The sequence below is a fragment of the Squalius cephalus genome, assembly GCF_949319135.1.
Source record: "Squalius cephalus genome assembly, chromosome: 24".
Taxonomy (NCBI): Eukaryota; Metazoa; Chordata; class Actinopteri; order Cypriniformes; family Leuciscidae; genus Squalius; species Squalius cephalus.
In genome coordinates, this window is record NC_137145.1 from 23,856,966 (window position 1) to 23,870,442 (window position 13,477).

Below are 13,477 nucleotides of genomic sequence, written 5' to 3' on the forward strand. Positions count from 1 at the left end.
CAGAACACTATCTAAGGCTGCATCGAAAGGTAACTTCGCGTCTGATGCCATGTTGGATCCATATATATAAACAAACTGCTTCGGTGTGTCGCATAGACGTCGTCGTCGTCTTGCTGCTCCCTCCCCGTTCTGTGATTGGTCCCCTCGCTGAGGTGAAAATCTGGTCCATGGTGTCCAGGCTGCCTAGCAGCGTGAATAAAATCGTGCTGCGCTCAAGGCAACATGGGGAAACCCAGGCTAGGAAAGCATATTTACACTGTCTGAATCGTTCCCTATCCCCTATAGTGCACTATGTGCCATTCACCATAGAAAATAGTAATTGTGTGAACAAGTGACCAATTTCAGCAGCAGCTTCAGCTCTATTTATAGTGTAGGGGGCGGAGCTTCAGATTCTAGAGAGCATTTGTTTGGACAGAAAATCTAATGAGAAGCTGAAGTGAAGAGTGATGTCATCAAAATCACTGATCCATTTTGGCGGAAGTGAGAGACTGAGAGTTTCGAATGCTTATATCTTCTACATGTGAATGTTGTCATTGTTTTGGAAAACACTAGTTTATAGATAACAGTAAGATGAGCATATTCATACTAAAAGCCAAAAAACTTCATTTCACATTTGATGTGCAATAGATCACATGAAATAATGGACACACACACACACTCTCTCTCTCTCTCTCTCTCTCTCTCTCTCTCTCTCTCTCTCTCTCTCTCTCTCTCTCTCTCTCTCTCTCTCTCTTGATAAGTCTTTGCCCCATGTAGACAGCTAAATTGTATTACTTACAAATAAGAAAAGTATTTAAAAAATCTCTTATTCCGAAAACGTAATCTGTAGAATTTAATATTTTCCGTTATCTTGTAAAATACAGGAAAATATGTAAATTGGTCAAGATAAAATAATGTCTTTTGCAAATATGTGCATGCAGACTTATATGTTATATGTATCCTCCACTTCTGTTTGATGTTTTTTGAAAGTTAATAAATAAAAAAAGATAGAATTTAAAATATATATCAATAATTTTACGCCTTTTGCGTAGTAGGATTCATGAACTCTTCATTGTAGTCCTTGAACAATACCACTTCCGGCTCGACGGCGCATGCGCTGTGCTGCGCATCCTCATCATCAGTCTCACGACGCGAGTGTTCATGACGCTGTGGCTGGAACGAGCGCTGCGGGCACTTTCTCCAGGTAGGTGGGCGGGGGCGCGCACAGCATCCACAAGACTATAATGTTATTGATATTGTGCGCTGATATGAGATGATATGAGTCTAGAAGTGTATCAGAGACTTGCGTTTGCAAAGGTTTCTCTTTCTGTCCGTTAATTAAACTGCGAATGTCTTCAGCCATTGCCCAACCTCCTGCAATTCATCTGTGTAAACCAGTGTAAACATAGACCATCTGTGATGCACAGGCTACTGCTCATCTACCTAACAATGGGTTTATTCTTAAATATACATCAGGCTAAATGATATTTCATGTTGTAGGGCGAATTTTGATGCCTTTGTCATTATTACATCATAACTGCATCATGTGTTTTGGCTTTTGTTATCCAGGGACATGCATAAGAGACTCAATAGCCTATTACAGCTGCACGAAACTATTCTATGTAGGCTAGTCTACAGTATGGACCAGAACAGTTTTATATTTCAGATCACAGCCATGTGGCTTTGACGAGCAGAAGCTGATGAAATCAGAAGACTGTTATGTAATTAATTAACCCCTGCAACCACATGCAGCATAATTGGCTGTGCATCGTTTGAAATTTAGCGATTCCGATTATCGATTTCCCAGATTTGATTCCAGTCAAATTATTTATTACATGGCTGGGTTGAATTCTAATGTAGGATGCGGTGTGTTATTTCTTGATAACAGACCGCTGTGTGGAGTATAACACACCGTTGCCATGAAAAACAGAGCGTTGCTATGGACGCAGGATTCTAACCGTAGAGACGGGACGGACTATTTTCTTTAGCGGAAGCAATACAATCGTTTTTAAATCAATAAACTCCTTTTTAAATCAATATTTTGTGTCAAATTATTGATTTATTTGGTAGGTAGCCATGTAATAAGCGGGATAATGTAGAGCGAGGCGGTTGTTGTAGCGAATTCAACCCCGACAGGCTGATCAGGACCGCGACGCGAAGCGGAGTATCGTAGCCTGGGAAAACCCAGACAACTTCCGGCAAATTCAGATTTGCTCGAGAAGTAGTCTGGCAAAGAGCTCATTCAAGCCCATTTCCATGGCCTAGAAATCGTGGCACCAATCAGAAACGTTGAGGCGGGCTTTACACAATGACGATCGCTCTGATTGGTTTTTGGTCTATCCAATTGCGCCCAGAGGCATTTGAGTGACGTCCGTTCAACTTTTAAATGCATTATTATATTCAAATTGCAAACACATGAGGACAGTCTCCATGAAAGACCCACTGGCAGATGAACGTGCTACTACATTTCTCTCCGAAACGGTAGGAAATTAAATAGATTTAATAGAGGATTTTAACTGTGACACGATGATTGACAGGGCAGTTTAAGTGACAGGATGCACGCGACAGATCCGTCCGATAAAGATGACGAAGTAGTATGTCCCAAAGCTTGCCTACTTTTTTGCTACACATTCAAAAGTAAATACCTTTTCTTCACAAAAAGAGTACATACTTTTATGGCGTAGTGTAACTTAGGCGAATTGGGACGCAGCATATGGCTTTACACGATGACGATCGCTCTGATTGGTTTTAGGCCTATCCAACTGCGCCCAGAGGCATTTGAGCGACGTCCGTTGGTGACGCCCCCTTTGGAAATGAGTTATTAATGAAGCTTTGCCAGACCATAACTCAGTTACTACTGAGAATGGTCTGGTTTTAACCAGGCTAGGAGTATCGCGGAGTGTTATATGTAAGGGATATGTATCCCTTACATATAACATATTTGTATAGCAAAACGTTTTGTTGCAGCTGATTTCCATGAACAAAATTCTGCAACCTATGGTTTTCCTATGGTTTTAACAGAAATACCACAGCAAAAACAACTGCACTAAACAAAATACAACTGAATAAAGTTCAGGTACAGAAATTTGAATCAAATGTTAACACTGCATAGCTTTCTTTTTATAAATAAAATATAAATTAATCCTTTTTAAAATTACAAAAGTTATTCAGTCAAGATCAGTGAGTGATTTTCTTTTTCCTTTTGTTCTTCGATTAACGTTAATGACACAGACGGAATATTAGGCTGCTGTCACTTTAAAACCTAATGCAGGATACAGTATACACTGATACAAATGCGTTTTGCTTACGTTCAATTAAGACATACTCAACTGTGTTTACTAGGATATTGTGACATACTTTTGTGTGTATTTGTGCGTTCAAGCGCAAGAAGACGCGTGTGAGAACACAGTTCAGTCAGTATCGCGCACTATATGGGCCTGTTTAGGCTACGTCTTGTCATCTACATGTGTTTTTACAGATCGGATAGCTATCTGATTTGCTAAAATGGTTCCATTTACCCTTGCCCACATAAATGTATCTCCGCAAAACGAATATAAATCCGATCTTCAATTCGGCACCGGAAAGATAATTTAGTCTCACTTTAATTTATAATTTAGCTTACTTTCTGTTTTATTTGCGTCAGTTTGCACGTTGACTTGCTGAAGAGATACACAGATTAATTTGCAGCAATGTGTGTTTCAGTAGCGCTGTCATATCTGGCTATAACATGACATAGAACCCATAACACGCTTGAACATTTTGGGAGGAGTAAAGTTACGTTATGTGGTTTCAACAACCAGATGCATTTCCACTTGTCCAGTTTCGTCTGGAATGCTGAAGTGAAGTGGTTTGAGCGATCGGATTTAAATCCATCTCGAAAGCGTTTCAGAGGGCATTTACACCTGGTCTTTTCACGACCGGATAGCGATCCGATCACAGAAGACACATGAAGTGATCAGGTGTAATGATCTATGAGAGGCCGCTTTGGATGTCTGCGCAAAGGAAACAGTGTGCGATGCGAGAGTTGAGTTCTCTTTCATGTCTTCATGTTTGAAATCACATTAAAATGCATACACACAGGAATTGATTAGTGAAAATTGCGGAATTGAAATTTTAATTATATTACAAGTATCCGATTCTGGATTTGGAATTGATTTTTGATCCCCACCCCTAAATATGTGTCTAAATATGTTTATAATAATCAGCTGATATCACTTGCAAAATGTACACATTATTGAATATTTTGTCAGTACAGTCTCTTGTTAAATCATTATTCCTCTTTCAGCTGACCCATCCATGCCACCTTTCCTCTAACGTCTGAATCTATTGAAAAGGACCTTTTTCAACAAATCTTTCCTCAGGTTTCTCCCAGACAAAATGGCAGTGGAAAAGCGCTTGGCATATTCTATCGTGCAGTTCCTCAGAGATCAGACACACTGTGGCTCGCTGAATTCAGATGAACAGGAAAGCCTGGAAGGTAGGTCACCCTCATGTTTAAAACATTTAAAGTCACAGGCCTTTTCTACTCTTGGACTGATTCTGGACTCTGTCAGATCAGAAGGACTTTCTGAAAGTCACCACAGCAAACTATTTTACTTGTCTGTTTAATTACATTACTGTTAGTGATACATTGGCGGCCTGATATATCAGATTGATTAACAATCAGACAGATGTGGCCATTTTGTGATTTGTAAGTGTGCTTAATTGTATTGAATGGGTAAGTGTTACAATAAGGTTCATTAGTTAACTAGCCTTAGTTAACATGAACTAAGAATGAACAATACTTCTACAGCATTTATTAATCTTAGTTAATATTAATTTCAACATTTACTAATACATTACTAAAATCAAAGGTTGTATTTGTTAACATTAGTTAATGCACCGTGAAGTAACATTAACAATCAATGAACAGCTGGATTTTTATTAACTATAACATTAACAAAAAATTAACGAATACAGTAACAAATGTATTGCTCATTGTTAGCTTGTGTTAGTTAATACATTAACTAATGTTAACTAATGAACCTTATTGTAAAGAGTTACCATTGAAGGTACACTTTAAGGGCCTCAAAAGTTGAGACATTTTGAATAAAATCAATAAAATCAAGAGTTTGTTATTTGTTCATTCTCTTGAACATTTAATTAACTGACAAAAGTACAAAAAAAGGTTTCCAATGTACAAATTAATTGTATTTTGTAAACACATTTTGGAAGTGTGGATGTAACACACTCCAAAAAAGTTTGGAAAGAGGCCAAATAAAAGTGAAAAGCTTATAGAATATCCAAGTTAAACTCTTTTGAAACAGTTTAGAAATTGAGCTGTACATATACTGTATGCACATTTCAAAATTATTTCAATAAATGAAGACATGGTAAAACATTGCACCTTTAAGATATTCATAAAACAATTAAAAGAACTTTCAAATTAAAAACCGTCTACATAAATGGCCAACATTGTTGAAGAAACACCACCATGTCAGCATTGTAATATGTAATTAATATATAGCGTTATTGTTTTTTTTTTAAACAAATTGTACAAAATTGAAAATATGAATGCATAATTCTCTATTCAAGTTGCCGTACAGTGTCTCGAGACCACTTTCAAGATCAGCTCCAGTGACTGCCATCTCGCCGCCCCTCAGCCACTGAGAGAGATATTCCTCAACTCTCTCCTCAAAGTAACATTTCATACATATCAGCCTGTCATGCTTTCGATTACTGTTGCTTTAATTCTGCATAATATGCAACAAGCAAGATTTTAGACGCACATTTTCCCACAGTTTCTTGTCTAATTGTTGTTTCCAGAATGATATCGTGACGTTACCTGAGACGTTTCCATCTCCTGAGGACATTGAGAGAGCTGAGCAGCTTAAAAACGAGGGCATGTCAACCTTTCCTACTGTATTTAGACTCAAAACACTCGCAGAGTCATATTACACGATGCATAATGTATAACTTAATCGTTCTGTCATCACATTGTTCCATTGGGATGATGCAAATAAAAACATGATCAATAATGAATGCATCAATCATTTCCAATGCTCAAATGCTTTTGTGTTTCTTTAGGGAATAACCACATGAAAGAGGAGAATTATAGCAGTGCTGTGGACTGTTATACAAAAGCCATTGAGTTGGACCAAAGAAATGCAGTCTACTACTGTAACAGGTGAACGTTTCGATGTCACACTGTGAGAATGCGTCACTCATAAAGACGGATGTGTTGGTGTTGACTGATGGGGTTGTTCTCTCTCAGGGCTGCGGCACATAGTAAACTTGGAAACTACACAGAGGCTACGAGAGACTGTGAACGAGCGATCGCCATCGACCCTTCGTACAGTAAAGCTTATGGCAGAATGGGGTGAGATGGTTTAATTACTGTGGTATAACCGTCAGTGTTGTTATTGTAACTGAAACTAAAATTAAACTATTAAAAATCATTTTCGTTCAGTGAAATAAGGCTGAAATAAAATAAAACAAATATTAGATAGAATTTATAAATGTTATAGAAGTTTATATTGGTAACATTAGTTAACTACATTGGTTAACATGAACTAACAACGAAAAATAATACTTAATCATTTATTAATCTTAATCATTTCAATTTCTGCATTTACTAATACATTATTAAAATCAAAAGTTGTATCTGTTAATATAATTTAATGGAATTACATGAATCAGTTTCATGAGCATTAAATGAATCAGTGCCATGAGCATTAAATGAATCAGTGCCATGAGAATTAAATTAATCAGTTTCATGAGCATTAAATGAATCAGTTTCATGATCATTAAATGAATCAGTTTCATGAGCATTAAATGAATCAGTTTCATGAGCATTAAATGAATCAGTGCCATGAGCATTAAATGAATCAGTTTCATGATCATTAAATGAATCAGTGCCATGAGCATGAAATGAATCAGTTTCATGAGCATTAAATGAATCAGTGCCATGAGCATGAAATGAATCAGTTTCATGAGCATTAAATGAATCAGTTTCATGAGCATGAAATGAATCAGTTTCATGAGCATGAAATGAATCAGTTTCATGAGCATGAAATGAATCAGTTTCATGATCATTAAATGAATCAGTTTCATGAGCATTAAATGAATCAGTGCCATGAGCATGAAATGAATCAGTGCCATGATCATTAAATGAATCAGTGCCATGAGCATTAAATGAATCAGTTTCATGAGCATTAAATGAATCAGTGCCATGAGCATGAAATGAATCAGTTTCATGAGCATTAAATGAATCAGTGCCATGAGCATGAAATGAATCAGTTTCATGAGCATTAAATGAATCAGTTTCATGAGCATTAAATGAATCAGTTTCATGAGCATTAAATAAATCAGTTTCATGAGCATTAAATGAATCAGTGCCATGAGCATTAAATGAATCAGTTTCATGTGCATTAAATGAATCAGTGCCATGAGCATTAAATGAATCAGTTTCATGAGCATTAAATGAATCAGTGACATGAGCATTAAATGAATCAGTTTCATGTGCATTAAATGAATCAGTGCCATGAGCATTAAATGAATCAGTTTCATGAGCATTAAATGAATCCGTTTCATGAGCATTAAATGAATCAGTTTCATGAGCATTAAATGAATCAGTTTCATGAGCATTAAATGAATCAGTTTCATGAGCATTAAATGAATCAGTTTCATGAGCATTAAATGAATCACTCTCATGAATATTAAATGAATCAGTTTCATGAGCATTAAATGAATCAGTTTCATGATAATTAAATTAATGACTCTCATGAATATTAAATGAATAGGTTTCATGATAATTAAATGAATCAGTCTCATGTTATCCCCAAAGTCTTGAATATTAGGTTACAACTGTACTTTTTTCCGGTTTAATATATAGTTAGGATGTATATAGTAAATATAGTTATAGTGGCGAGGGCGATTCCTTAAAAGTGCTGATCATAAATGAAATCATTACTAGCATCCTCAGATGAATCAGAAACCAGAATAAATGCATTCCTTTTGATTCCCATCTCTGCTGAGTTATACAACAGATTTTAAAAGTTAATCTAAAATATTTTAAAGGTAACCAGTATGTCACAGTTATTAATTTACAAAATTACATTACTTTTATCTTCTTTGATCTTTTTATGATTATAGATTGGCACTAACTTCCATGAGCAAGTATCCAGAAGCGATATCTTATTTTAATAAGGCTCTGGTGTTAGATCCTGAAAACGACACCTACAAATCCAACCTAAAGATCGCAGAGCAGAAACAAAAAGAAGCATCCAGTCCTGTGAGTAGAAGAAGCTGCTGTCACATGTAGTTTGATCCACCTTATGAACGACTTCAGTCTATCTTAGTTTTTAATGAATGTGTATTGAGTATCCCAGTTGAGTTATTAAATATGAGAACTAGCCAATAATAACTCCTAACATTAGCTTTTACATGTGTTCTCACAGACGGCCACAGGACTGGGGTTTGACATGGCCAGCCTCATCAATAACCCCGCTTTCATTAGCATGGTATGCGCAAGTGTGTGGTTTCGCATTTCTCTGTTAATAGTATTTATGAAACGGGTCATAAATCGACCCTGCGACCCCTATCATCTGTCTGGAACGCGGCCCATGCCAGAGTTAAAGGGCCAGTCGCTTGAATCCGACTGAGGGGAGCGTGGGGTTTCTAGCACACTGCAGCAGTCTAGAAATTGGGACAATTTCATAAAAAGAACAGACTTTTAAGACCTAAATGCACCAAATCTAAAGCAGGGTGAGACTGCCTTGGTGTAGAGGAAGGAAGAACTCAAGAAAGATGAATTTGACATGCTCTAGGCATTGATTATGCTACTTAAAGAGCCTATGGCTATGTTTGGAGCATTACCATACAGGACTGCTCTGCAGAATATAGTGCAGAGCATTTTATCGGACAAAAACTCCATCAATATGTTTCAAGAAAGTGAAAGGCTACATTTTTTTATCGTTTAAACGTTTGGAGTCTGTCAGAAAGAGTCTCTTTGGCCACCAAGGCTGTATTTATTGGATCTAAAACAGTAATCTTACAATGTCACTGTCATGTATTCTTTAAATTTGATGTTTGTATCCACTCAAACACTCTCTCTTTTGCTCTATAGGCTGCCAGTGTGATGCAAAACCAGCAGGTGCAACAGCTGTGAGTTTAAATAAATCAACTCTTGCACGTTTGTGCTTCCAAATTAAACCTTTCAATTCATTTAAAGGGTTAGTTCACCCAAAAATGATAATTCTGTGATCATTTGCACACCCTTATGTCGTTCCAAACCTGTATGACTTTTGTTCATCTTTTGGAACACAATGAAATATATTTCTTATATTCTGTCATCATTTTTGTCCATCCATTGAAAGTCTACACAAGCAACATTTCCCGGCTTCAGAACGTACGTGAAGAATGAATTGAGTAGTTTCTCAATTCTTGAACAGATTTATTTTAGGCTTTTATTCACATACAAACATTGTCACACATGCACACACACGCTCCTTTGGAAATCATTTTAATATTGTTGAAAACCAGTGTGCTGCTTATTAGTTTTGTTTAAATCATGATACATTTTTTATGACTTTGACTAAATGACTTTACTTTCACTTCTTTGCTAACTTTTGAACAATAGTGTACATCTGCTAAGATTGGGCAATTTGTTCCAAGCAGTACAGTCTCTTAATATGATGAACAGATATGCTTTATGCTTTTATTAAGGCTTCTTATCTTAATTGATCAATGCACGTACATAGAGTACATCATATATGGTAAACAAAACTCAAACGTACTTTCTTGACGTATGAGAACCGATGAGGTTTGTTCTCACGCTACAAACACACATGAACAAAAGTTTTTTGGATGAACTATCCCTTTAAACAGCCAAAACCAGGGTTCGTACATGGTGCTTAAAGTACTTGAATTTGACTTTTTGAAATGTAAGTCCTGGAAAACCCTCGAAAACAGCCATATTTACGAAGAGGTACTTGAAAAGTGCTTGACTTATTTAAATACAATATATGAAACTTAATTTTTTCAAAAAGGCACAAATGCAATCTTTTCACGCAAAATGAACACTGGTCTGATAAACCCCCATCAGACCTTTTCACGATACGAAGTGAAAACATTATTTATTGAACAATAATAGCAATTATAAACTTTGTATTCAAAATATATTATTAAATACGTTGTAAGTTGTATTTTGGAAACCTCACATCTGTAATTCGAGTTTAAAAAAGTCCTTGCATTTCTTTTTACTGTATCTGTACGAACCCTGTAATACTGGAACAGATACACACGCTATATTTAACAAAGTCATGACCAGGTGTGTTTGTGATTAACTGTCCAAAACCAGCATGTCGGGCATGATGTCTAACGCAGTGGGCGGACCTGCCGCAGGAGTGGGAGGATTATCTGACATATCCAGTCTCATTGAAGCGTGAGCATCTTCTCTTTGACATCTGATTGACGGGACATGTGTTCCACGGAAGGTTTTAAGAATTATGTGGTGCATAGATATTCAGAGGTGATGTGTATAATATACACCAGAGGCACCAAGCAGAATTACAAACGTGGTAGGATGTGTTGATGTGGCTCATAAACTAGGAGTGTTTGCTGACGTTTCTCTCAGTGGACAGCAGTTCGCCCAGCAGATCCAGCAGCAGAATCCAGAGCTGATCGAACAGCTGAGGAACCACATACGGAGTCGCTCCTTCAGCGGCAGCGCCGAGGAACACTCCTGATCCCAGCAGGTCATCCTGTTTAAACTACACACTTGCTCTCTTTACTGTCACTTCTGTCCAATTTAATGCGTCTTTGCTGAAAAAAATATGTCTTACTTTTTCAACAGCACTGAGCTGTGGTGCTCAGTTTGAAACTTGTGACATTCAGTTTCCGGCTGAAATGAAAACTAGTGGCAGTAAAAGACCAACAACTTATTCCTTTTCACATAAATTATGATTACATTGGAAGATTATCGATTAATAAAACACTTATTTTCACATGGTTTCTTGCGCAAAAGAATGCTATGACCTCAAAACACTATACCATCGAGCATACATTTTTGACGTTTGCATCACATAATCAGCTCCATATGTATTTCCTAAAATGGTTAACTTTCTCGATAGCTCAACTGATACAGCATTGCACTTGTGATGTGAAGCGCTCGAATACAAGTCACGATAAAAGAGCTTAAAATGGCATGGCTGCTTCAGCACATCTGGTTTAATCTCATGTTTGTCAGGTTTAGTGTTGGCGGTATATTATTAGGGGCCAAGCACCGAAGGTGCGGAGGCACCTATTGTATCTGTTCCCGTTCTTATTCTTCTTCTTCTTCCGCTCTGGGAGTCTATGGCAGCCCATAGAACCGCTTGCGGGAAAGTTATGAAATTTGGCACACTGACAGAGGACAGTCTGAAAAGTCACCATAGCAAATTTGGTGTCTTAAAACCAATCCCTCTAGCGCCACCAACTGTCCAAAGATTCACTCATGTTTATGCTAATAACTTTTGAACCCTAAGGCCTATCAACAAAATTATTTTGTCCCCTTATTCCCTAGCTCAAGCCGATTCGATTGCACCCTATGACGTCATTTTCCGTCATGGAAATTTTTCCACCATTTTGACTTTTCCGAAAAACCTACTTTTTCGAACTCCTCCTAGGCCGTTGCTCCGATTTTCACGAAAATTGAACCAGATCTTCTCCAGACTATGCCGAGAAAAAGTTATGGAATTCAAGTTGATTCGTCAAACCGTTTCCGATAAACCCACGAACAAATTTTACATAGCGCTTGCAAAAACAGATGTAAGGCTGTATCTCCGCAATGGTTTATCGGATTCTGACCAAACTTGGTACATATCGTCACAAGCATGACCTGAGGCTACATGCTGTGTTTCGGCGCAGCGCCACCTACTGGTCCGGAGATATGAAAAATGGCTATTTTTGAAAATGGCTAGATATGAAAAATGGCTATAATGGCAGTTTGTCCAAAAATCATCAAATTCTCATTCGATTCAGGGCAACATGCCGAGTCGACTGATATCCAATTTTACCATATCGGCCATTTTGACTGTCGGCCATTTTGAATTATGTGCTAAAATGCTGTATTTTATGAACGCATAAACAGATTGTTACGAAACTTGGTATGGGTCATCAGCACGATGTCCTCAAAGAACCTGAGAAGTTTCGAAACAGCCCCACCTAGTGGTGATTTTTTTTTTCAAATGCTTATAACTTTGGGTGTGGTCGACTTATTTTAACGAGACTCATCTAATTAGACTCCTGAATCCTTGCCAGAAATAAAGTCGCAATTGTGAGAAATAAAGTCGCAATTGCGGGATATAAAGTCGCAATTCTGAGAAATAAAGTCGCAATTGGGAGATATAAAGTCAGAATTGCACGATATAAAGTCGCAATTGCGTGTTATAAAGTCAGAATTGTGAGATATTAACTATTCTGAGGTAAAAAGAAAAAAAAGTTCATCTTTTTTTTCCTTAGAATTGGACTTTATATCTCACAATTCTGAGAAAAGATGTCAGAATTGCGAGATATAAACTCGCAATTGCGTGTTATAAAGTCAGAATTGCGAGAAAAAAAGTCAGAATTCTGACTTTATAACACGCAATTCTGACTTTATAACACGCAATTGCGACTTTATTTCACGCAATTCTGACTTTATATCTCGCAATTCTGACTTTATAACACACAATTGCGACTTTATTTCACGCAATTCTGACTTTATATCTCGCAATTCTGATGTAAACTCGCAATTGTGAGATAAAAAGTCGCAATTATTATTATTATATATTTTTTTTTTCTGTGGCGGAAACAAGCTTCCATATTAACCTTTTAGCGCCACTCACGGACATTGTATTTCCGAACTGCCACGATACGTACGACAACCAACAACCAGATTCACAGTCATTTGTTTCAGATATAACTGACCCGCTTGACATTTCACTTTTAAAATAATCGTGAAATGTGCAAAAAAGCAACATGATATACATCTGCAGAAATGTCGTTTTCCCAGTGAGCCTGTGTTGGACATTTTCCCAGTGCTCTTATCACTGTGTGTAACTAGCATGGATTTTCCTATAACATTTACACTGCTGTAAGTATATTCCATGGACAGGACTTTTATGTTCACGCACCCGTGTGTCCTGCAGAATAATGAAAACTATAAATCTGGTCTATGCAGGATCAAGAATCAGAGGAGGGCGGGCGGAAAAAGAGACGTGAGTGCAATCGTTAAATTCATTCTTCTATTGAATCGAACCCAGGATGGAGGGAATGGCACTTTATACGGAGACGTCAGGAGGGAAGAGGAGAAAACACATCTAAAATCACCTTATACACAGAACATTCTCTTAGGTTTCTTTGTGTTTGTCTGTGTAGATAATGTTTCAGTCCTCTTTATGAATGTAGCTGGTTATGACACATCAGAGTTGACTTTATTTTACTAAACGAATGATTGATCATATGTTTATGCCTATTAACTAGATTCGGGGCCATGTTA

General features: G+C 37.2%; 1 protein-coding gene across 1 annotated transcript; it reads left to right on the plus strand.

Annotated features, from left to right (window-relative positions):
- The first annotated feature begins 1,110 nt into the window (after positions 1–1,110).
- sgtb (small glutamine rich tetratricopeptide repeat co-chaperone beta) lies at positions 1,111–13,269 on the plus strand. Its single transcript, XM_079860442.1, has 12 exons — positions 1,111–1,183; positions 4,341–4,456; positions 5,554–5,657; positions 5,785–5,860; positions 6,046–6,145; positions 6,233–6,337; positions 8,113–8,251; positions 8,418–8,480; positions 9,086–9,123; positions 10,319–10,402; positions 10,595–10,715; positions 13,160–13,269. Exons 2-11 carry the CDS (start codon positions 4,357–4,359, stop codon positions 10,704–10,706), a joined length of 921 nt encoding a protein of 306 aa, XP_079716568.1. The 5' UTR covers positions 1,111–1,183; positions 4,341–4,356; the 3' UTR covers positions 10,707–10,715; positions 13,160–13,269.
- Positions 13,270–13,477: the final 208 nt, after the last annotated feature.